Source organism: Anolis carolinensis, chromosome 5 (assembly GCF_035594765.1).
Source record: "Anolis carolinensis isolate JA03-04 chromosome 5, rAnoCar3.1.pri, whole genome shotgun sequence".
NCBI lineage: Eukaryota > Metazoa > Chordata > Lepidosauria > Squamata > Dactyloidae > Anolis > Anolis carolinensis.
The window spans coordinates 2,932,746-2,959,076 of NC_085845.1; the positions used below are offsets into that span (position 1 = coordinate 2,932,746).

Here is a 26,331-nt window from a genome sequence, read left to right on the forward strand (position 1 = left end):
CTTATTCAAGAGATGAGCTGCTCTACAAGGTCAGGGGCTGTGCTATAAAATCTCTGCTAACTGTGACCAAGACTCTGCAGTGTTTCAGGGATCGGAATTAACCGCTTGCCTTTGAGACCGTCTGTTCCATTGTGCAGCTGGACGAGGAAGCCGTGAGAGGATTGAATATTCACAGTAGGTGAATCTCCAAACTGCAATAAATAGGAGTGTGTCTTAGAATTGTGGGTCCTTTTCCCCATGTATATAAATTTAGCATTTTTTCCCTTCTGTTGGTGGTATTGAAATCAGTATGCATCTTATAATAATAATAATTTATTTATTTATTTACAATGTTTCTACCCCGCCTTTCTCACCCAAGGGGACTCAAAGGTGGCTTACAAAAAATAATATTACAATATTATTATTATTAATACAGTATCTATATCAGGCATGAGCAAACTTGGGCCCTCCAGGTGTTTTGGACTTCAACTCCCACAATTCCTAACAGCCTATCGGCTGTTAGGAATTGTGGGAGTTGAAGTCCAAAACACCTGGAGGGCCCAAGTTTGCTCATGCCTGATCTATATCCTGCTGACCCTTCTGGGGAAGAGAAGAGCAAGTTCAGTCACAGCGATATAATGGATGAAATATAAAACCAAAGTGAAGGCAAAAAGCAGAAGCAATGGTGGGAAGGCCATGCAGTGCTTGGCAAAAAACATGCGGAACTTGAGGTCCAGACCCAAAGTTCCCTTGAGCAAAGACACACACACATAGACACACACGCACACCTTTTGTGATGCTCACCTGGCCTTCTGCTGGAGGGTCCCCGCTTTGGCGTCTCCTTCTTCTTCTCTCCACATCTCTACGGGCAGGACGGAAGGAGCCGAGGGATCAGTGCTGGTCTGGGAAGTGGCCAGTGGGATCGGGGTGGTAGTAGGACCCGCAACGGGAGAAGAGAGGCCGGGGTTGGGGCCGCCTTGTAGGAACGGCGTGGAGAAGGCCAGGGGCTGGAGGCCGGGCAGCACAGGGGACGGGGTCAGTGCCGGACCCTCCTCGGGGGCCACGGTGGAGAACAGGGGTCCTCTCTGGTGGGGGAACGGGAGGACAGCAGCGGGGTCCGGGAGCACGTCGGGGGGCCGCTCCACGAAGGGGTTGTTCTGGGGGGAAGGCAGAGGAGGGCGGGGTGCAAAGGGGTTGCCGGGGGTCCCGGCGTCGGGACAGCGCTCCCCCCTTTCCGCCTGCCAGAAGTCGGCCCGCTTGAAGTCCAGCACCTGGTCGTCGGACCAGATTGAGGAGGCCTCCGACTTGTTGATGAAACCGCTTGCTGGGTACGGAGCCGGGGAAGACGTGGTGCCGGCGGGAGACCCCTCACTCAGTCCGACAGAGGAAGGCTCTTCTCTCGTTTCCTCCTCAACGGGGAAGCGTTCCTCATCAGGTGGTTTTCGTGAACGACGGTCCTGCGAGGGAGGCACGTGCTGCTCCTCCAAGGCGGTCCAGAAGAACGCCGATGAGCTCAGAGTCTGGGAAGGCTGTCCGCTCGCCTCCACTGGCCATCGCAACTCCTCCGTCGGTGCCATTGATCCCGCTCCAGCAAGACCTGGGACCTCGGTGGCTTCGGTCGTCCCAGTGGAAGATCCAACCCACCCTCCGTCGCCTTCTTCAAGGCAACCGGCGTCCGCCGCCTCCTCTGACGGCCTCGATTTTCCCGCAGAGAGTGGCAACTGTTCAGCTGTGGTATCCCCCCAAAAAATCTCCTGGGGGGTCTCGTTAGCACCTGTGGGTTCTGGTGCCAGTTGGAGCCTCCCTATGGCTCGGATATTGACACCCACTCCAATCATCACTTTCGGTGACAGGAGAACGGTCTCCGTCGGGGGCTCACCCTCTTCGCACGGAACAGCCTCGTCTTCACCGCTCTCCGGCTGTCCCCGAATGGCCTCACCGGCTTCTTCTTGGAGGCTGAGAGGGGTGAACCTCCTGGGGGGCTTCGGAGGCGGGGTCTCTGCCCTCCTGCACTCATGCAACTCTCCATCCTCTCTCTCATCATCAACATCATGTCCGGCATTCAGGTCCGTGTGAGATTCTGCCCCGGACACGGCTTGTGTCTTTGAGACCAGAGCTCCCCCTTCTTCTTCCCGTTCCACGTCATTTGTCTCCCACGTCCCAACAAAAGCAGAGAAGGACCTCGTTGCAGGCTCACCTGCGAGGCCTGCAGGTAATTCCACACCTGGATGAACATCAACTGAGGATGGGAAGATGTGGGCAGCAGGTGTGGCCCAGTGGCTTTCAAAGATGCTGCTCTCCGGACCCTTGGAAGAGACATCTTCTGAGCCAACACCTGGATGAATGACCACTGGGGAGTGGTGTCCAGAGGCAGGAGTGACCCATTGACTCTCAAAGCCGCTCTCCAGACTTCCAACCCACTGGGAAGGGTCTTCGCTCGATATCCTCTCGGGCGTCTCTGTCCACTCTGCTCCCCTGAGACTTGCAAGACCCCCCTCTTCTGCGGTCCGGTTTCCTTCTCTTGGATTTGGGGGAGCTTCCAAGTAGGAGGTCAGGGTTGCATCGTTGTCCAGCCGCCCTTCTTCGGACACAAAGTCCAACAAGTCGGGGGCTTTCGGAAGCGGCTCTCCCTGAGACGCGTCGGGGTCCGGAGAGTCCGTCCGAGGAGTCTCGGCATCCGGGGCTTTTGGAAGCAGGTCACCCTGGGATGCATCGGGGTCCGGAGTGTCCGTCCGAGGACTCTCGGCGTCCGGCTTCAGGCGGCTGGTGGCGAAGGCATCGAAGCTGTCGTCCCACTCCGAGGAGGGGGCTGCGGCGGTGGGTCTTTGGGGGTCTGGTCCGGAGGGGAAACGGGGAGGAGGCTCTGCGGCGGCGGGAAGCAGGCCGGGATGGGAGCTGGAGAGAAAGGCAGCAGGGGAGCAGAGTTTAGTATTTGGGCTCCTGAAAAAACGGGGGGTCTTTGCAACAGCCCCGGAAGGCCATCCCTTGGGGTGCATGCCCCACCCTTTGCTCCCACCCCGAATGGGGTGGGAGCAAAGGGTGGGACATGCACCCCAAGGGATGGCCTTCCGGAGCTGTTGCAAAACAAGGGAGCTTGTCATGCAAAGAGGGGGACAGAGGCAAGGGTCAAGGGGCCAAGGGTCTCCGGTCATCTCAGGCTGTGGAAGAAGACAAAAACAGGTCCCTCTCCTCCGCAATGCATGCCAGACCCAGCCCTGCACAAACCCACCTTGGAAACATACACATACACACTCGCACACAAGTTGAAGTGAGCAGCAAAAAAATAAAAGTCAACATGGCACGTTTGCAAGGCTTTGCAGAAGCGGAGCAACGAAAACGGGACCCAACTCTCTCTCTCGAGACAGAACAGAGCACAGATAGACAGGCGCAGGGGGGCCATCAAATAGGAAATGCAAGACCCCAAACGATTCAATATATTTATCAATGACCTGGATGATGGAATAGAAGGCATATCACATTTGCAGTTGGGACCAAACTGGGAGAGACAACTAATTTATATTTATAAAAACTAGCTGTGCCCGGCCACGCGTTGCTGTGGCGAAGTATGGTGGTATGGGAAATAAAGTATTAAGGTAAAGGGTAAAGGCGTGGAGTCCAGATAATCCAGTTAAAGCAGATAATATAAGATTATAAATGGGTTATATAGCTGTGTGGAAGGGCCTTGAGTCTACACTGCCATCTAATCCAGTTAAAATCTGATAATCTGTATTTTATAGGCAGTGTGGAAGAGGCCCAAGTGAGGCTTAACTCTGCCTGTCTCCTGGGTGAGTGGGTTGCTAGGAGACCAAGTGGGCGGAGCTTAGCCTTCTAACTGGCAGCAATTGGATAAAAACAATTATTCCTCTCCCTCTAATTAGGACTTTGTTTTTCTTTTCTATTTATTGTATCAACCTAGAGGCGTGGATGATGGGTTTTGTTGTCAATTTTCGAGGTTGTGGGGTGTTTAGTTTTGTTGTTTTGGCGGTCGCCAGGATTCCATCACTCTTTTTATATATATAGATGTAATGTGCATTTTTTCCCATGGAGTAAGCAACAAAACCACTGAACCAAATCGCACCAAATTTGGCCGCAAAAGACATAGTCATCTGATCTATGTCTTTCAATGAAAAAAACCTAGAAAAATAAAGTCCAAATTATAAAGGACTACAGGAAAGGAGATTCCACTTGAACATCAGGAAGAACTTCCTCACTGTGAGAGCTGTTCTTAGCAGGGGGTTGGACTGGATGGCCCATGTGGTCTCTTCCAACTGTACTATTCTATGATTCTATAATTCTAAGGACGAGGAAGAGCCATTCTCCCCCTGGCTGCCAGTCAGTAGGGTAGGCCCCGCCCCCTTTAGGCCTTGCTCACTTTGTGTCCTAGCAAAACCGTCAGTTGTGTTCCTCAATACTTTATTTCCCATACCACCACACTTTGCCACAGCAACGCGTGGCTGGGCACTGCTTCCGTGTTTCCCCGAAAATAAGACAGTGTCTTATATTAATTTTTGCTCCCAAAGATGCGCTAGGTCTTATTTTCAGGGGATGTCTTATTTTTCCATGAAGAAGAATTCAAATTTATTGTTGAACAAAAAAATGAACATTTATTATATACTGTACAGTAGTTGTCATCACAAACCAGCATAACCAGACAAACTGTGAATCCTGTCAATAATTTTCTTGTTACTACCATTATTTCCATGTATATGGTACGTGCTTTTATCCATCCTGCATGCTCTGGTGTTCTGTTCGATGGGCATGCTTCCAAACAAAACCTTTGCTAGGTCTTATTTTCAGGGGAGGCCTTATATTTAGCAATTCAGCAAAACCTCTACTAGGTCTTATTTTTTGGGGATGTCTTATTTTAGGGGAAACAGGGTAGTACTCTATGAAATGTGCTGTCAAAGTCTCTCATAGCCAGAATCACTGGGTTGCTGTGAGTTTTCCGGACTGTTTTGCCATGTTCTAGAAGCATTCTCTCCTGAAATTTCGCCCACATCTATGGCAAGCATCCTCAGAGGTTGTGAGGTCTGTTGGAAACTAGACAAGTGGGGCTTATCTGCACCTTGGCTATTGGTTAGTTGATTATGTTTTATTGTTTTTATATGTTTACATGCTTTAAAATGCACCTGATATCCTATTTTATGCTGTATTTGGGCTTGGTTCCCATGTGAGCCGCCCTGAGTTCCTTCGGGGAAATGGGGCGGGATACAAAAATAAAGTAGTAGTAGTAGTAGTAGTAGTAGTTATTGTTATTGTTATTATTATCTGTGTAATAATATCCAAGGTGGGAGAAATAACCCTTGTCTATTGAAGGAAAGTGTGAATGTTGAAATTGGCCACCTTGATTAGCATTGAATAGCCTGGCAACTTCAAAGCCTGGCTGCTTCCTCCCTTGGGGAATCCTTTGTTGGTAGGTGTTAGCTAGCCCTGATTGTTTAAGTGTTCTTACCATACATCATACATACATACTGACCGCATAGGGAAGCTGATGAAGAAACACAACCTACAAACTATCTCCAGAAAATCCAACAAATGCTCAGTATTGGAAAGGACAAGAGGGATCCTCCCATCTCTGCAGGACCCTACCGTAGACCATGCAGGTGTGGACAAGTTGAGGAGCCAGCATGGTGTCCTGAGTTGGTTCAAATAGCTGATTTTATAGTAGATATAACTGATTTTAATGTTTGTGTATATTTATAATTATATAATATCCTGGCATGGAGTGCTTGCCGTACATAGGTTGCGCTCCACCCTGAGTCTGTCAGGGTATTGTGAACTGTGTGAAATGTTAAAATCAATCTAGGCTGTTAGAAATGCCTTCTGTGTTAGTTTCGGCAAGGCATTTCAGTAGTTATGGAGTTAATAAGAACCTGCTTTGATTGACGTATCACAGGACAAATGGGGTCAAGTTTGTTTGACCGGGACTGTCTTCATGGTCTGTGGAATGCAGGGGAGTGTCGTCTGTTAGTGTGTGTTCAGCTTGAGCATTTTCTGGAGATGGACTATGAATGCTATGCTCTGAAGCCGAGGAGACACAGCCATGTGTCCAGGATTTATTGTGAATAACTGCAACTGTAAATAGTTATGTAAATAAAGTTAAACAACAGTTGGATTTCAACTGACCCTTCGCCTGCTGGACTGTTTGTTGACCAGTGCTGATTCTCCGCATAGGAAGACAGCCTGGAGAAGGAGGTGAGACCGGGATGATGATTTTTGGAACCCACTCTGCACGGCAACCAGGGTCTCACCCCTCCGTCGTCTCCCCTGACAGAGTCCCCTTCGGGGTGAGAAGGGTGAAATATACGTGTTTTAAATAAAGAAATAAGTCTAATAAAGACCACCAAACGCTGTAACGTTGCCCAAACATGAATCAAGGAACATGAAAGGCACTCACTCAACCAAAGACTCACTCAGCCAGAGAAATCATCTATAGCAGAGCACTTGAGGAACCAGCCTGAACACAGCAGATTATTATTGGAGAACAGGGAAAGGCTGGACCATTCTTGACAACCACATTTTCAGACGACACAGAGACGCCATTGATATCCACAAGAAGAACGTGGACAATTTCAACAGGAAGGAGGAAACCATGAAAGTGAACACAATCCGGCTACCAGTATTGAAAAAACTCTCAAATCAGGACAGTAAATAGAGAACAACACTCAAAACACAAGAGAATTCCAGACAGGAAACAATCAGGGCCAGCTGACACCTCCCAACAAATGATTCCCACAGGCAGGAAGCAGCCAGGCTTTGAAGCTGCAAAGCTATTCAATGCTAATCAAGGTGGTCAATTGCAACATTCACACTAGCTTCCAACAGACAAGGGTTCTTTCTCTCACCCTGGACATCATTCCACAGATATATCAACCCCACTTGTCTAGTTTCCAACAGACCTCACAACCTCTGAGGATGCCTGCCATAGATGTGGGCCAAACGTCAGCAGAGAATGGATAGACATTTATTGGGAAGGCTTTGATTGTGCATTCCTGCCTGGTAAAAAGAAGGGGGGGTTGGACTGGATGGCCTTTGGGGGTCCTTCCAATTCTATGGTTCCATAACACTACGTAACACGATAGTTGTTCCTGGGTTATCAATGTCATTTCCTAATTGGTTCTATCATAAAAATATGGGAAAAGATGATTAAACTGCAAAAACAACACATTTTCCTCTAGTTTTTCAATGACTATCTCGTAGGAGTCTCAACCTATTCAACATAGTTTGTGGCACAAAAACAAAGTCTCTGGAGTTGATACTACTCCATTAGTATCTTCTTTCAAAGTAAGGACTGTGCAATTAAACAGGAAATAACACTTTCGAACCAGGAACAGAACATTTTTCCTATTTTGTTACATCGTGTAAACCGCAGCTCCCAGAATCCCCAATACAATGCCAAACTGGCTGAAGTGCCTGGGAGATGAAGTCCAGATCTCCTTCGGACGAAACTTTGGGAGACCCACCAACAACAAATGACTCCAATGTCTTCTCCATACTCAAACTTGGGAACGGAATAAGGACCATGCATGTAATCTGCACATAAGCTCCATCAGCGCATAATGTTTCCCTGTCATTGTGACTGTTTTCAAAGCAGATGTGCTTTGCAAAAGACGCCGACCTGTGATAAGGCTAAAAATCAAGGAGTGATCCATCCCACTGCTCTCCACAACTCAAACAATGCGCCCGCACATCTGGAAGAGAGGCACCTTTGAAGTGAAGCTATCTGCATGCACACAAGGCACGGTCACGCGTGGTATGCCATGACAACCATGGCAAAAGGAGTAGAAAAGAATCACAGAGTCGAAAGGGACCCCAAGGGCCTCCCAGTCCAGCCCCTTTCTGCCAGGGAATAATAATAATAATAATAATAATAATAATAATAATAATAATAATAATAATAATAATAATAATAATAATAATAATAATAATAATAATAGACAAAATTGAAGGAAAAGCTGACAAGGAGAAGACCTGGCTCTGGTTCACGAATGGGACCCTGAAGAAGGAGACAGAAGGCCTGATCCTTGCAGCCCAGGAGCAAGACATCAGGACAAAGGCAATTAATAATAATAATAATAAAAATAATAATAGAAGACCTGGCTCTGGCTCACGAATGGGACCCTGAAGAAGGAGACAGAAGGCCTGATCCTTGCAGCCCAGGAGCAAGACATCAGGACAAAGGCAATTAATAATAATAATAATAAAAATAATAATAGAAGACCTGGCTCTGGCTCACGAATGGGACCCTGAAGAAGGAGACAGAAGGCCTGATCCTTGCAGCCCAGGAGCAAGACATCAGCACAAAGGCAATTAATAATAATAATAATAATAATAATAATAATAATAATAATAATAGAAGACCTGGCTCTGGCTCACGAATGGGACCCTTAAGAAGGAGACAGAAGGCCTGATCCTTGCAGCCCAGGAGCAAGACATCAGGACAAAGGCCATTAATAATAATAATAATAATAATAATAGAAGACCTGGCTCTGGCTCACGAATGGGACCCTGAAGAAGGAGACAGAAGGCCTGATCCTTGCAGCCCAGGAGCAAGACATCAGAACAAAGGCCATTAATAATAATAATAATAATAATAATAATAATAATAATAATAATAATAATAGAAGACCTGGCTCTGGCTCACGAATGGGACCCTGAAGAAGGAGACAGAAGGCCTGATCCTTGCAGCCCAGGAGCAAGACATCAGGACAAAGGCAATTAATAATAATAATAATAATAATAATAATAATAATAATAATAATAATAATAGAAGACCTGGCTCTGGTTCACGAATGGGACCCTGAAGAAGGAGACAGAAGGCCTGATCCTTGCAGCCCAGGAGCAAGACATCAGGACAAAGGCCATTAATAATAATAATAATAAAAATAATAATAGAAGACCTGGCTCTGGCTCACGAATGGGACCCTGAAGAAGGAGACAGAAGGCCTGATCCTTGCAGCCCAGGAGCAAGACATCAGGACAAAGGCCATTAATAATAATAATAATAATAATAATAATAATAATAGAAGACCTGGCTCTGGCTCACGAATGGGACCCTGAAGAAGGAGACAGAAGGCCTGATCCTTGCAGCCCAAGAGCAAGACATCAGAACAAAGGCCATTAATAATAATAATAATAATAATAATAATAATAATAATAATAGAAGACCTGGCTCTGGCTCACGAATGGGACCCTGAAGAAGGAGACAGAAGGCCTGATCCTTGCAGCCCAGGAGCAAGACATCAGGACAAAGGCCATTAATAATAATAATAATAATAATAATAATAATAATAATAATAATAGAAGACCTGGCTCTGGCTCACGAATGGGACCCTGAAGAAGGAGACAGAAGGCCTGATCCTTGCAGCCCAGGAGCAAGACATCAGAACAAAGGCCATTAATAATAATAATAATAATAATAATAATAATAATAATAATAATAATAGAAGACCTGGCTCTGGCTCACGAATGGGACCCTGAAGAAGGAGACAGAAGGCCTGATCCTTGCAGCCCAGGAGCAAGACATCAGGACAAAGGCCATTAATAATAATAATAATAATAATAAAAATAATAATAGAAGACCTGGCTCTGGCTCACGAATGGGACCCTGAAGAAGGAGACAGAAGGCCTGATCCTTGCAGCCCAGGAGCAAGACATCAGGACAAAGGCCATTAATAATAATAATAATAATAATAATAATAATAATAATAATAATAATAATAATAGAAGACCTGGCTCTGGCTCACGAATGGGACCCTGAAGAAGGAGACAGAAGGCCTGATCCTTGCAGCCCAGGAGCAAGACATCAGGACAAAGGCCATTAATAATAATAATAATAATAATAAAAATAATAATAGAAGACCTGGCTCTGGCTCACGAATGGGACCCTGAAGAAGGAGACAGAAGGCCTGATCCTTGCAGCCCAGGAGCAAGACATCAGGACAAAGGCAATCAAGGCCAAGATCGAAAAATCAGCTGATGACCCAAAATGCAGACCACCTGCACTGGTTTCTGCCAGAGTCTTTGAAGTTCAATCTTGAGGTCCTGAGAGCGGCGGAGTTTTTCCTGTTGTTTTTCGTCAATGCAGCTGTCACCTGGGATGGCAACATCAATGATCCAAACCTTTTTCTTTTCCACAACTGTGATGTTGGTGTGTTGTGTTCCAGAACTTTGTCAGTCTGGATTCGGAAGTCCCACAGTATCTTTGCATGTTCATTTTCCAAGACTTTTGCAGGTTTGTGATCCCACCAGTTCTTTGCTGCTGGGAGGTGGTACTTGAGGCATAAGTTCCAATGAATCATTTGGGCCACATAGTTGTGCCTCTGTTTGTAGTCTGTCTGTGCGATTTTCTTACAGCAGCTGAGGATATGATCCATGGTTTCGTCGGTTTCCTTGCACAGTCTGCATTTTGGGTCATCAGCTGATTTTTCGATCTTGGCCTTGATTTCATTTGTCCTGCTGGCTTGCTCCTGGGCTGCAAGGATCAGGCCTTCTGTCTCCTTCTTCAGGGTCCCATTCGTGAGCCAGAGCCAGGTCTTCTCCTTGTCAGCTTTTCCTTCAATTTTGTCAAGGAACTTTCCATGCAGTGTTTTGTTGTGCCAGCTGTCAGCTCTAGTTTGTAGTGTGGTTTTCTTGTACTGATTTGTTGTTGTTGTTGTTGTTGTTGTTGTTGTTATTATTATTATTATTATTATTATTATTATTAGATACACAACAAGATGAGTACACAGGAAACAAGATCACTCTGCTGGCTGTTGTATTGGATCACACGTCGGACCCTTACCAAGTGTCTAGGACTGTGTGATGTATCGGCGAATAATGCATGCAGATCCAAATAGGGCGGCCTTTTGCAGTAATTTTGTCGTCGCCAACTGTTTTCAAGTGTTGGGCAAGATCTTTAGGCACTGTACCCAGCGTGCCGATCACCACTGGGACCCACTTGACTGGCTGGGGCCAGAGTCTTTGCAGTTCGATCTTTAAATCCTCGTATTATAAGAATAATACTATTATTACACCATGTAACAAAATTTCAAAACTGTTCTGTTCCTGGTTGGAAAGTGTTATTTCTGTTTCATTGTGCAACACTTCCTTTGAAAGTAGTTGTTCTGCTCCAGAACTATAGCTTGTTTGTGAAGGCGGGAGACTGTCTGTGTAAGTGAACACCTCCGCCACATACATCTATACACATTTCTCACTTTTATTACGTGTGTATATACACACAACACACACTCCACTTGCTTCACTGCCAACAGAACCCCTGAATATGCCATTAGCCACAGATGCAGGTGAAATGACAGGAGAGAATGCAACTGGAACATCACCATTCAGCCCAAAAAAAAACTGCTGGAACTCAGTGTTTTTGGCCATGAAAGCCTTCGAGAACACAGTTGCATTGTTGCTTTTTGACCCTTGGACCAGAGGGATTTGGAGACGAGCTTCTGGCCGGCCTGTCCCTCCTTCCCTCCTTCCATGCGCAGCGCCAGCCAGGACAAGCGGGTCTGGAGGCGGATTCCGGAAATTCCTTCCTCCCCTCTTTGCCCAATTGCCAAGTCAGGTATTTCTGTGCCGGGAGGAGGAGCATTCCTTGGCAAGCGGCACAGGCTGCGGGTCGGGAGCAGCCGAAAACAAGCTCAGCCCCGGCTCCGCATGCAAACATGGGAGGCTCAGCTGCCATCCCTATTGAAAGCGAAGGAAGTATATTCTGCACATGCCCAGAGGAAACTGACATCGTTCACAGAACCATAGATGCAAGAGAACCGCTCAAGGGTTATCAGTCCAACCCACTTCTGCCACAAAGGAACACACAATCAAAGCACTCCCAACAGAGGAACATCCAGCCTCTGCTTAAAAACATAATAATAATAATAATAATAATAATAATAATAATAAGAAGAAGAAGAAGAAGAAGAAGAAGAAGAAGAAGAAGAAGCAGCAGCTCAATGGAGGCAACTGAAATCCAGTCTCTGACCAACACTGTCCGAATTTTTAGCACTGATATCAACATGGAGTTTGGTTTGGACAAATGTTCGACAGTGGCATTGAAGAAGGGAAAAATCATTGAAAGTGAGGGCATAAATATGCCTAATGGCCAAACAATAAAGTGTCACCAGCCAGAGGCCTATAAATATCTGGGCATATTACAGCTGGACAACATCAAGCATGAACATGTGAAAACTGTGGTCAGTAAAGAATACACACAAAGGGTCAGAAAAATTCTCAAAAGCAAGCTCAATGGAAGCAACACCATCAAGGCCATAAACACCTGGGCCATACCTGTCATAAGATATACTGCTGGCATTATAAACTGGACACAGATGGAACTGGACAATTTGGACAGAAAAACAAGAAAACCCATGACCATTCATCATTCACTGCACCCTCGCAGTGATGTTGACCGGCTGTATCTGCCTAGAAGATCAGGGGGCAGAGGACTCTTACAAGTAAAACAAGCAGTCAAAGAAGAAGAACATGCCCTGGCAGAATATGTCAAGCAAAGTGAAGAACCTGCTTTGATTGAAGTCAAAAATCAGAAACTCCTCAAAGCACAGCAGACAAAAAACCAGTACAAGAAAACCACACTACAAAGTAGAGCTGACAGCTGGCACAACAAAACATTGCATGGAAAGTTCCTTGACAAAATTGAAGGAAAAGCTGATAAGGAGAAGACCTGGCTCTGGCTCACAAATGGGACCCTGAAGAAGGAGACAGAAGGCCTGATCCTTGCAAGCCCAGGAGCAAGCCATCAGAACAAAGGCAATTAAGGCCAAGATTGAAAAATCAGCTGATGACCCAAAATGCAGACTGTGCAAGGAAGCTGACGAAACCATGGATCATCTCCTCAGCTGCTGTAAGAAAATTGCACAGACAGACTATAAACAGAGGCATAACTGTGTGGCCCAAATGATCCATTGGAACTTATGCATCAAGTACCACCTGCCAGCAGCAAAGAACTGGTGGGATCACAAACCAGCAAAGGTCGTGGAAAATGAACAGGCCAAGATACTGTGGGACTTCCGAATCCAGACTGACAAAGTTCTGGAACACAACACACCAGATATCACAGTTGTGGAAAAGAACAAGGTTTGGATCATTGATTTTGCCATCCCAGGTGACAGTCGCGTTGACGAAAAACAACAAGAAAAACTCAGCCGCTATCAGGACCTCAAGATTAAACTTCAAAGACTCTGGCAGAAACCAGTGCAGGTGGTCCCGGTGGTGATGGGCACATTGGGTGCCGTGCCAAAAGATCTCAGCCGGCATTTGGAAACAATAGACATTGACAAAATTACGATCTGCCAACTGCAAAAGGCCACCCTGCTGGGATCTGCACGCATCATCCGAAAATACATCACACAGTCCTAGACACTTGGGAAGTGTTCGACTTGTGGTTTTGTGAAACGAAATCCAGCATATCTATCTTGTTTGCTGTGCCATACAACGTCGTTGTGTCAATAATAATAATAATAATAATAATAAGAAGAAGAAGAAGAAGCTCAATGGAGGCAACACCATCAAAGCCATAAACACCTGGGCCATACCTGTCATAAGATATACTGCTGGCATTATAAACTGGACACAGGCGGAACTGGACAATTTGGACAGAAAAACAAGAAAACCCATGACCATTCATCATTCCCTGCACCCTCGCAGTGATGTTGACCGGCTATATCTGCCTAGAAGATCAGGGGGCAGAGGACTCTTGCAAGTAAAACAAGCAGTCAAAGAAGAAGAACATGCCCTGGCAGAAGATGTAAAGCCAAGTGAAGAACCTGCTTTGGTTGAAGTCAAAAATCAGAAACTCCTCAAAGCACAGCAGACAGAAAACCAGTACAAGAAAGCCACACTACAAACTAGAATCAAGCATACCCTCATGAAGCCAGAAGCTGGAAAATGTTAAATAGCCTCTGTGTCTCTGTCTCTGTATGTCATATGGCATTGAATGTTTGCCATGTATATGCGCATTGTGATCCGCCCTGAGAAAAAAAAAGTGGGACATAAATACTGTAAATAAACAAATAAAGACAGAGGGGACCTGCACCTCTTCCTGGCCTCCTGCCCACAACTCTTTTACAGGAGGCAGGTAAATACAAATGTTCATCCTCCCATGCAAAGACACAGGAGCCCCGCCATTCCCTCCCCAAATGTGGGAGAAAACAAAGACAACGACAGTTCTGCATTTCTAGGGAATCACTGAATGTAAGCTGTGTTTTTCTGCATATTTTTAATGGGTTAGTTCTGTACAGAAAGCACAGGTTTTGCTCTGGCTTCATGAACCAAATCTACCGTGTTTTCCAGTGTATAAGACGACTTAGCGTATAAGACGGCCCCCAACTTTTCCAGTTAAAATTTAGTTTTTTGGATATACTCGCCATATAAGACTACCCCTGCTCTGATAAAAAGAACACGCCTCTTTCACCCGTCTGGTCTGCCCTTGTATCCTACCGTGTTTCCCCGAAAACAAGACAGTGTCTTATATAAATTTTTGCTCCCAAAAATGTGCTAGGTCTTATTTTCAGGGGATGTCTTATTTTTCCATGAAGAATTCACTATTATTGTTAAACAAAAAAATGAACATTTATTATCTATCTATATAAAAGGGTAATGAAATTTCGGCCTAGGATAAAACAACAAAACTACACATCCCAGAAACACTAAACTTGGCAGCATAATCCCTCATCCATGCCTCTACGTTCATACAACAAAAAGAAAAGAAAAATCAAGTCCTAATTAGAGGGAGAGGAATAATTGTTTTTATCCAATTGCTGCCAGTTAGAAGGCTAAGCTCCGCCCACTTGGTCTCCTAGCAACCCACTCAGCCCAGGGGGCAGGCAGAGTTAGGCCTCACTTAGGCCTCTTCCACACTGCCTATAAAATACAGATTATCTGATTTTAAACGGGTTATATGGCAGTGTAGACTCAAGGCCTTTCCACACAGCTATATAACCCATTTATAATGGACTTAATGTCAGGAGAAAACCTTTACCCTTTACCTTAACTACCACCAATTCCTCAATACTTTATTTCCCATACCACCTGTGATGTCTCATGGGCCATGTAGTCCTGTTCCTAGTACTATTGTGGCAGACGAAGAGGAAAACTTGGGATTCCCACCGATTCAGCCAGAATCGGAGCCCCTGCACCTGGAGGATGTTTGCCCTCAAGAAGTCAGCCAAACAAGCCTTGGGCAGAATTCTCCCCCGTTTTCTCGAAAGGACAATTATAATAAAGAGAGAGGCGCTAGGGAGGCGAATCGCCGGAGCGCCAGAATCGCAGCCAAACAATTAGCTGATTAGGTCTGCTTCCCTTGGGAAATTCTAAGGAGTCATGCATCTGGACAGAGTGGGTTTCACTTCTAGTTCTCCAGGGAAAGTGTTCTTCTGGCGGGAAACGAGACCCTATTTAGGTGTTTTGCTGCGACGGAAACCTTGCGGAGTCAACTCGTCAGCTTGAGGAGTGAGATCGTGTGTGGACTACGCTACTCCAGTTCCTTGTTTCCATGACCAAGTTCCAAGCCTGCCTTGTTTCACGTTTGACCGCGGACCTCGCCACAGACCTTGTTCTTGCCTTTTGTTGCCTCGTATCAAGTCTTGTTTAGCCAAGAATCTAGTTTGTTTTCCAGCCTTGTTGTCAAGCTTCAATGGACTAAAAGACCTTGTCATTTCCCCACACTTTGCTCGGCAAAGTGTGTGTTTCGGTTATTGGATTATAACTTTGGACTTTAATATCACATATTGGACATTATTTTCCTGGACTATATTTGACCTTTCCTGAAAGGTCTACTTCTGAACTATATTCTTCACTTGTTTTTATTGACTTTATATATTCCTTTAATAAAGATATTAGATAGAATCTGGCCTCTGCGCATGGTTATTGGTGATCTGTAGCCTGGGTCCTGACACCACCAGACTTCGCCACAGCAATGCGTGGCCGGGCACAGCTAGTATACTATACAGTAGTTGTCATCACAAATCAGCATAACCAGACAAACTGTGAATCCTGTCAAGAATTTCTTGTTACTACCATTATTTCCATGTACAGCAATCTATGGTACATACATTTACCAATCCTGCATGCTCTGATGTTCTGTTTGGCAGACATGCTTCCAAACAAAAACTTTTCTAGGTCTTACTTTCAGGGGAGGCCTTATATTTAGCAATTCAGCAAAATCTCTACTAGGTCTTATTTTCTGGGGATGTCTTATTTTTGGGGAAACAGGGTATTACCGTACCTCCTTCTCTGCCTCTCAGAGCTCGCACATGCGCCACTTCACTACAGTCCTCAGGAGTTAAAAAATAGTCTTATGTATTCTGTTTCCCACACGAAAAGCACAGCGAAGAAAAAAGCGTACAGACTCAAAGTATGCCTACCATAGGAAAGCCTGAGTTCCATTCTACACTGCCACATAAAATCCAGATTATCCGTTTTGAACTGGATTATATGGCAGTGTACGTAGAAGGGGTCTCGCTGCTGCGTTATTGTTCCAGGCAAAGCTTCCAGGGCGTCAGGAAGTCCTTTTATAACACACACATATTCTTTCCATCCTAATCTTGCAAGGAACACAATGGAGGAAGAGTAGGGGGGTGGAACATCTCTCCTGCTGCAAGATGCGGAGCTAAAGCGCATTGAGTAAAATACTCTGCACACAACGCGCAAGTGCACTGTTAATGTGGGATTTGTGTATAGATAGTGTTTAAATGAAATTTGTGTCTAGCATGTATTGCATCATCCAGGAAATGCTATAGTGTGTAAAGAGTTAATTTGGTAAGAAGCTGTATTGGCCTTGGATGTGTGGCTGGAGCCAGAGAGGAGTGTCCAGACTACAAGTGTGTTTGTAATATTGCTGATTGCATCAGATGAGCTCTGTTCTGCCTGCTGAGAAGATCCGTGCTGTTTGACTAGAGTGAGAGCCCTGTGTCTATTTGTCTTGTTCAGTAAAACTTTGTAAATACTTTTTACATCGTCTCTGACGTCCATTCGTTCTGCGCTTCACTGACATCATACATCTGCTGCTACACTGCGCGCATTACTCTGACATGCACTGCTGCTTAAAATGCAACTTGCCTCCAACAGGCAAGAGTTCTTTCTTTCTCCCACCCTGGACATTATTCCACAAATATATAAACACCACTGCCTCATTTTCAATAGACCTCACAACCTCTGAAGGTGCCTGCCATAGATGCAGGCGAAACGTCAGGAGAGAATGCTACTGGAACAAGGCCACGTAGCCTGAAAAACTCACAGCAACCCAGTAATTCCCCTTTGTTTGTATTCCCAATGTATCTAGAGTCTGTGTGTCTACCTTCTTTCTCTGTATTTCTCTGTGGTGTACTCTCTGCCTCATTGTGAACAAAATAAAAGAACCTTTTAAATGCTTTTTAGAGTTTAAAACAGGCATGCGCAAACTTCGGTCCGCCAGGGGTTTTGGACTTCAACTCCCACAATTCCTAACAACTATCAGCTGTTGGAAATAGCAAACATGTTGGAATTCCAACAAGAAGTCCATGTTGGATATAGCAACCTTCCAAACCTTTCACTATGTATTTGTATATATTTGCTAACCTGTATTCTATGTGTATGCTGATTTGCCATTTAACTGTACTTCTTTGGTGTGAGAGGGACTATAGGCATGTGATTGTACTGAGCATGTTCAGACTCAGGACTCCATTTTGTATTCAGTGTCTGCTTTACACTTCAATGGAAGTGGATGCCTGTTTTTCATCCGACCTCAGTGGAGGTGGATGCATATTGCTGTTTGGACTTCAATAGAGAAGTATGACTTAAAAACTTCAGTGAGTACAATTATACCTAAGGACTATGGACTATTGACTAAGAATGATACCGTGTGTACTCAACACAGAGAGATCTACACTCTATCTATAACTGAACTTCAATAAGAAATGTGCCTGTATGGTGAATTAATACAAGATGTTTGTAAGTAAACAAAATACGTTATTTTTCAAAGAAGACTTTTTTTTAAATCTCTGAGTGTATATTTTAAACTAAGTGGTTTCAAGGGGGTGTATATCTTTTCGGAAATTGCCACTGCAATTACAGTTACAACTGCAATTTCAACTTCAAAGAAACAACCATACTGTGCTAACCAAATATATTTTTGGAGTGGCATGTCTTTGTCCTTGGCAGTTCAAAGGCATGGTTCTTCAGTCTAACAGCCAAGTTACTTGTGTGACATTACATTTATTTATTTATTTACAGTATTTATATTCCGCCCTTCTTTCTCACCCCAAAGGGGACTCAGGGCGGATTACAATGAACACATATATGGCAAACATTCAATGCCAACAGACAAACAACATACATTAGACAGACTCAGAGGCATTTTTTTTAACATTTTCCCAGCTTCACGATTCCGGCCACAGGGGGAGCTGTTGCTTCACCGTCCAGTGGTGGCTGTACTTCCTCATTCCTTTCCTCGTGTTTTGCTGGCAGTTTTATGGTGTTGTAAATTAGCCTCCCACATAAAGCGTCCCTAAATTTCCCTAATTGACAGGTGCAACTGTCTTTCGGGGCTGCATAGGTCAACAGCAAGCCGGGGCTATTAATGGTCGGAGGCTTAACCCGACCTGGGCTTCGAACTCATGACCTCTCGGTCAGTAGTGATTTATAGCAGCTGGTTACTAGCCAGCTGCGCCACAGCCCGGCCCCGAATGCTTATGAATGCTTATGAAGTTCAACAGGGACAAATGCAAGATACTTCACTTCGGCAGAAAAAATGGAAATCAAAGATACAGAATGGGGGACGCCTGGCTTGACAGCAGTGTGTGCGAAAAAGATCTTGGAGTCCTCGTGGACAACAAGTTAAACATGAGCCTACAATGTGATGCGGCAGCTAAAAAAGCCAATGGGATTTTGGCCTGCATCAATAGGGGAATAACGTCTAGATCCAGGGAAGTCATGCTCCCCCTCTATTCTGCCTTGGTCAGACCACACCTGGAATACTGTGTCCAGTTTTGGGCACCGCAGATGAAGGGAGATGCTGACAAGCTGGAAAGCGTCCAGAGGAGGGCAACTAAAATGATTAAGGGTCTGGAGAACAAGCCCTATGAGGAGAGGCTTAAAGAGCTGGGCATGTTTAGCCTGCAGAAGAGAAGGCTGAGAGGAGACATGATAGCCATGTACAAATATGTGAGGGGAAGTCATAGGGAGGAGGGAGCAAGCTTGTTTTCTGCTGCCCTGCAGACTAGGACACGGAACAATGGCTTCAAACTACAGGAAAGGAGATTCCACCTGAACATCAGGAAGAACTTCCTCACTGTGAGGGCTGTTCGGCAGTGGAACTCTCTCCCCCGGGCCGTGGTGGAGGCTCCTTCTTTGGAGGCTTTTAAGCAAAGGCTGGATGGCCATCTGTCGGGGGTGCTTTGAATGCGATTTCCTGCTTCTTAGCGGGGGGTTGGACTAGATGGCCCTTGAGGTCTCTTCCAACTCTACTATTCTATGATTCTATGATTCTATGAATGCTTATGAATATCACTTGTTCAAAGCGTTGACTTCTAACAAGGTCATGCTTTTCTTGACCAGTGGTTTTCAAAAGGTGGTCTCCACATGTTCATGGAGATTCATATTTGCCAAATGGATATGACCTCATTTTTCCTTTTCAATAAGGTTATGACTGCCATTTATTTCCAAAGCGATATATGCCCAGAGGCTGGGGGCAGTTATTTCTAATAGTCCAAAATACGTGGTGGACCGAAATTTGCCTATGCCTGGTTTTAAAAGTATTCATGACAACACGTTGGGAGGGGAAACGTTTAAGAGGCCAGAGACCCCTTTGCCCACCGCCCGCCCTCCTCGGTCTCTCACCTGGGCCTCCTCTCCTTGGTGTCCTGCCGGCCAAACCACCCGCTGGCGCTGCTGCTCCGTCCCCGCTCTTCCGCGCTGGCCGGACCCGGAGAGGCCTGGGGGTCCCCGCTTTCTGACGAGACCCTCGTGGGCCCCGTCCCGCTGTCTTTGCTGCTGCTGCGCCGGCGGAAGAAGCCGGTCCGGGCCTTCCTCTTCTCCTCCTCCTCCTCCTGCTCCGTCTTGGGGGCCCTCTCCTGCGGCCGGACCCGGACCACCTCCGAGGAGAAGACCAAGGGGGCCGCCATCTGGACCGGCCGGCCCTCCGCCCGCAGGGCCTCCTCCTTCTTGGCCCGGCCCCGCTGCTTGTTCAGGGCGATGGTCTTGACCGACAGCTTGTCCTCCTCCTGGGCGGCCAAGATGGGCGGCGAGGGGATGAACCTGGGGGGGTCCTTGGGGGGGCCCTTCTGCCCACGGACACCAGACCAGGTGGGCATTTCCGGGTCGGGCCCACGCGGCCCCTCGTCTGGCGGCTTCTGCGGGGCGGCCGGAGCCGAGGGCGAGGAGAGGAAGGAAGGCTTGGGGGGCGGCTCCTCGCAGTAAATATGGCTTCCGTTGATGCAGAGCGAGGAGCGCGAGATGGGCTCCTTCCCGGAAGGCTTCAGGCTCTGGACCGATTTGGATTCGGGCAGCAGGGCCACCTGGGAGGCCTCGTCGCTGAAGGCCCGCTTGTGGGTCAGCTTTGGGGAAGGCAGGAAGTCTCTCACTGGAGGGAAAGGCGGACAGAATAGAATAACTTTATTGCCGTACATTGTACAAATAAATTAAACACTTTCCCCAGCATGCTTCACAAAGATAACACACCCATCCCTCCACACTCCCGCTGTCACCATACAGCTCCCAATCAACGTGAAACCATGGAGTTCAGTATTGTTGTAGTTCAGCCTTTGATTGTGCCTGCACTTGAGGACAGTGGGGATTCTGGGCCTGCAGACCAGCAGGAGAATCAGCAAGAGATTTTTAAGTCCTGCAGTTGAGCAGTCTCTGTCTGAAGGCCACACTCCAGAAAGGCAGTTCGCTAGGGAAGCAAGGTCAGAAGCAGAGATGAGCTCAGAGGAAGAAATTCCAGGTGCTCAGTCTAATGAGCGGTTAGATAGGAGATTTACATTTTGTCAACACAGGGCAGCACAACATCTGGAGCCCCCAGATGGCGTAGTGGACTAAGTGACTTGAAGGTTGGGTTGCTGATCTAAAGGCTGCCAGGTTCGAATCCTACCCGGGGAGAGTGCGGATGAGCTCCCTCTATCAGCTACCGGCTGTTAGGAATTGTTGGAGTTGGAGTTCAAAATGTTGTGACTCAACAACAGCATAGCCAGACTGAGGATGAAGAAGGGGATTCTGGGTTTCAGTTACAACAGTTAGATGATGGGATGCAGGATGAATTTCTGGATGATGGCATGGGGATGGGAATAATACAGGCTGATTCAGAGGCTCGAGAAATGCAGCTTGAGCAGAATGAACTCTTGACTCAGCCGGCCATAGATAGCAGCCAGGATGACATTCCCATGGGAATAAATGAGCAGATGTCTCAAACCCCAGTTCAGGTGCGAGATAACGTCCTTGAAGGGGCGCCATCATTATCTAGGGCGGACCGGTTGTTATGGAAAGGAGTGTCTCAGCCTCGTAGGAGTGTAAGGTTGGCTGGGAAGAGGGAGGCCTCTGAAGGAAAGAGAAATGCATTCTTGGGTTGCTTTTAAAACTGTGTGTTTTGAGATAGATTTTTGTCAAAGGGGCCGGCCTGTGGCGCAGCTGGCTAGTAACCAGCTGCTATAAATCACTACTGACCGAGAGGTCATGAGTTCGAAGCCCGGGTCGGGTTAAGCCTCCGACCATAAAAAAAAAAATAGCCCCGGCTTGCTGTTGACCTAGCAGCCCCGAAAGACAGTTGCATCTGTCAAGTAGGGAAAATTTAGGTACGCTTTATGCGGGAGGCTAATTTAACTAATCTACAACACCATAAAACTGCTCACAAGGAAAAGAAGAGGAAGAACAGCCACCAATGGACGGTGAAGCAACAGCTCCCCCTGTGGCCGGAATCGTGAAGCTGGGAAAATGTTAAAAAAAATGCCTCTGAGTCTGTCTAATGTATGTTGTTTGTCTGTTGGCATTGAATGTTTGCCATATATGTGTTCATTGTAATCCGCCCTGAGTCCCCTTCGGGGTGAGAAAGAAGGGCGGAATATAAATACTGTAAATAAATAAATAAATAAATAAATTCTCACTTCATCTGAGTAGATGTTCCTGATTCCCGCCTTAGAAAAGTCTCCTGTTCCTGGATCTTTGTATCTTTGGGTCTATGTTCTTTTGGATATATTGTCTACTGTTTTGCCTATGGACTATTGGATTTTATGGCTTATGAACTATTGGATTTTTATTGACTCTTTTACAACAACTTTGGAAACCTTATATTTGCCTGCCTTGATTCATATATATTTGCTTTTGCTCAATCTATATATATATAAGGGTAATGAAATTTCGGCCTAGGACAAAACAACAAAACTACACATCCCAGAAACACTAAAATTGGCAGCACAACCCCTCATCCATGCCTCTACGTTCATACAACAAAAAGAAAATAAAAAGAAAATCCTAATTAGAGGGAGAGGAATCATTGTTTTTATCCAATTGCTGCCAGTTAGAATGCTAAGCTCCGCCCACGTCTCCTAGCAACCCACTCAGCCCAGGGCACAGGCAGAGTTAGGCCTCACTTAGGCCTCTTCCACACTGCCTATAAAATACAAATTATCTGATTTTAACTGGATTATATGGCAGTCCAAACTCAAGGCCCTTCCATATAGCTATATTACCCATTTATAATCTACTAGCTGTGCCCGGCCACGCGTTGCTGTGGCAAAGTGGTGGTGGTATTGGTTAAAAATTGTTGTGTAATTTTTATTTGGCGTTATTTGCATTTTTTTATTAATTTTATTGTAAGTTATATTTTTATTTATTATATTTTATTATTTTCTTGTATTATTTTTAGTTATTTTCTGTTATATAGTATTTTATTGTATTAATTTTTAGTGTTTTTTATTATTTTTTATCGAGTTGCTAGGAGACCAAGTTGGAGGAGCTTAGCCTTCTAACTGGCAGCAATTGGATAAAAGCAATTATTCCTCTCTCTCTCTAATTAGGACTTTATTTTTCTTTTCTTTTTGCTGTATCAACCTAGAGGCGTGGATGATGGGTTGTGTTGTCAAATTTCGAGGTTGGGGGGCCTGTAGTTTTGTTGTTTTGTGGGTCGCCGTGATGCCATCACTCTTTTATATATATATAGATTATCTGCTTTGAACTGGATTATCTTGACTCCACACTGCCATATAATCCACTTCAGTGTGCATTTTATACAGCTGTGTAGAAGGGGCCTCATATAATCCAGTTCTAAGCAGATAATATAAGATACTTTATTTCCCATACCACCATACTTTGCCACAGCAACGCGTGGCCGGGCACAGCTAGTAAAAGTAAGTAAGTAAGTAAGTAAGTAAAAGTTTATTTGTATACCGCCCTATAATAATAATAATAATAACAATTTTATTCTTATATCCCGCCCCATCTCCCCGGAGGGACTCGGGGCGGCTTACATGGGGCCATGCCCAGACACGACAGCACAAATCAGATAAAACATTAAACCGAGCAGTAAAACTTCAACATGATTAAAAACAGTCATAAAAGTCAATATACACAATAATATTAAAATCCCGATTTGGGTCAAAAGATCCAGGCCAAGGTGCAAAGCAATATCAAGTTATCAGGGAGGGATAATTATACAGCAGGTGTATAATCTCCCAAAAGGGACTCAGGGCGGTTTCCAATACAAAATCAGCATAAAACATTGTACAATAAAACACTGAAAACACTATAAAACGCTATAAGAATTAGAAACGAAAACAAAACATAACAATTGACTAAAACAATCACATAAGCAGAAGGAATATAATCACTCAAATAACATGAATCCGCAAAGAAAGAAGGGAAAAAAAGACCACTGGGATGGAGGAGAGGATGGCCTGGAGGGACCACAAGAACTAAAATGCAATGTGATATTCTAAGATGCTTTGGGGCAGAGGAATAAAGTGCAGTGTTTCAAGTCAAAGAGGTGGCCTGTGCAACTACTATAGCTATGGGCTCGGTTATCCAAAGGCGCAGCGGAAGAGCCAGGTTTTAAGCAGCTTTTTGAAGGAAGCCAGGGTGGGTGCTTGCCGGATCTCCTCCGGAAGGGAATTCCAGATCCGGGGAGCAACAATAGAAAAGGCCCGCTCCCTCGTCCCCGCCAACCGAGCCTGGGATGGTGGCGGGAGCGAAAGAAGTGCCTTACCGGATGAACGAAGAGGACGAGTGGGTTCATAGCGGGAGATGCGGTCACAAAACTATAAAAGACTTCCTTCTGTGTGTGACTTGGTGTCCATAGCAAGGTGAACTATTCTGAGGTGCGGCACAAAACACCCGGAGGGCCCAAGTTGGCCCATGCCTGCCACGGTGCCTCCCCACCCAGCAGTGTGTGCGAAAAAGATCTTGGAGTCCTCGTGGACAACAAGTTAAACATGAGCCAACAATGTGATGCGGCAGCTAAAAAAGCCAATGGGATTCTGGCCTCATCAATAGGGGAATAACGTCTAGATCCAGGGAAGTCCTGCTCCCCCTTATTCTATTCTGCCTTGGTCAGACCACACCTGGAATCACACTGCGTCCAATTTTGGGCACCGCAGATGAAGGGAGATGTTGACAAGCTGGAAAGCGTCCAGAGGAGGGCAACTAAAATGATTAAGGGTCTGGAGAACAAGCCCTATGAGGAGCGGCTTAAAGAGCTGGGCATGTTTAGCCTGCAGAAGAGAAGGCTGAGAGGAGACATGATAGCCATGTACAAATACGTGAAGGGAAGTCAAAGGGAGGAGGGAGCAGGATTGTTTTCTGCTGCCCTGCAGACTAGGACGCAAGGGAACAATGGCTTCAAACTACAGGAAAGGAAGGAGATTCCACCTGAACATCAGGAAGAACTTCCTCACTGTGAGAAGGGCTGTTCACCAGTGGAACTCTCTCCCCCGGGCCGTGGTGGAGGCTCCTTCCTTGGAAGCTTTTAAGCAGAGGCTGGATGGCCATCTGTCGGGGGTGCTTTGAATGCGATTTCCTGCTTCTTGGCAGGGGGTTGGACTAGATGGCCCATGAGGTCTCTTCCAACTCTACTATTCTATGATTCTATGATTCTAGACGGGGAGCCCTTCTCACCGGAGCGGTCAGTGGAGAAGCTGCCGTGCCGGGCGGGCGAGGGGGCCAGGGCCTCGTTCCCGGCGCTGCCCGCCAGGCTCCCGGCGGAGGAGAGGGTGCTGTCGGAGCCGAGCGAGGTGTTGGAGCGGGTCAGGGAGGAGCGGCGCAGCTTGCCCTTGAAGAAGAAGCCCGCCTTGGGCAGCCGCGGCCCCTTGCGGCCCCCCTCCAGGCCGGGGCCCTCGTCCTCCAGGGCCCCGTAGCTGCTGGGCACCACGGCCGAGGCCGACTCCAGCTCATACTTGTGCCGGCCCTTCATCTTGTCCTTGAGCTTCCCGAAGGGCGAGCGCGGCTTCTCCTTGGCCGAGAGGTCGAACATGCTGGCCGTCAGGCTGTGGCGCGTGAACTGCAGGCTCAGCTCCACCTCCCCGCGGTCCTTCTCCTTCTTCCCGGGCTTCGAGTGCAGCTGGAACCACCTGGAAGACACAGCGGATGCCAGGCGGCCATCAGCAAAACATTTGCCATGCATTACACCCGGGGTCCTCAAATAATAATAATAATAATAATAATAATAATAATAATAATAATAATAATAATAAATCTCGGCTACCAAACATCTAAGAATTCTCACAAAATTTCACATTTGATGCACATGGATGACCTGAAGCTATATGGGAAAATGGAAACTGAAATCCAATCTCTGACCAACACTGTCCGAATTTTTAGCACTGATATCAACATGGAGTTTGGTTTGGACAAATGTTCGACAGTGGCATTGAAGAAGGGAAAAATCATTGAAAGTGAGGGCATCAATATGCCCAATGGCCAAACAATAAGGTGTCACCAGCCAGAGGCCTATAAATATCTGGGCATATTACAGCTGGACAACATCAAGCATGAACATGTGAAAACTGTGGTCAGCAAAGAATACACACAAAGGGTCAGAAAAATTCTCAAAAGCAAGCTCAATGGAGGCAACACCATCAAGGCCATAAACACCTGGGCCATACCTGTCGTAAGATATACTGCTGGCATTATAAACTGGACACAGATGGAACTGGACAATTTGGACAGAAAAACAAGAAAACTCATGACCATTCATCATTCACTGCACCCTCGCAGTGATGTTGACCGGCTATATCTGCCTAGAAGATCAGGGGGCAGAGGACTCTTGCAAGTAAAACAAGCAGTCAAAGAAGAAGAACATGCCCTGGCAGAATATGTCAAGCAAAGTGAAGAACCTGCTTTGATTGAAGTCAAAAATCAGAAACTCCTCAAAGCACAGCAGACAAAAAA

The 26,331-nt window shown here is 46.1% G+C and overlaps 1 protein-coding gene across 1 annotated transcript in view; it reads right to left on the minus strand.

The window, feature by feature from the left end:
* The window catches only part of rab11fip5 (RAB11 family interacting protein 5), a 101,134-nt gene that overhangs the window by 13,306 nt on the left and 61,497 nt on the right, over positions 1–26,331 (minus strand). Inside the window, exons 2-4 of the mRNA XM_062981904.1 lie at positions 25,060–25,511; positions 19,798–20,539; positions 784–2,874 (exon numbers count right to left, since the gene is read on the minus strand). Coding sequence (XP_062837974.1) covers positions 784–2,874; positions 19,798–20,539; positions 25,060–25,511 — 3,285 coding nt within the window. The remainder of the gene's footprint in view (positions 1–783; positions 2,875–19,797; positions 20,540–25,059; positions 25,512–26,331) is intronic.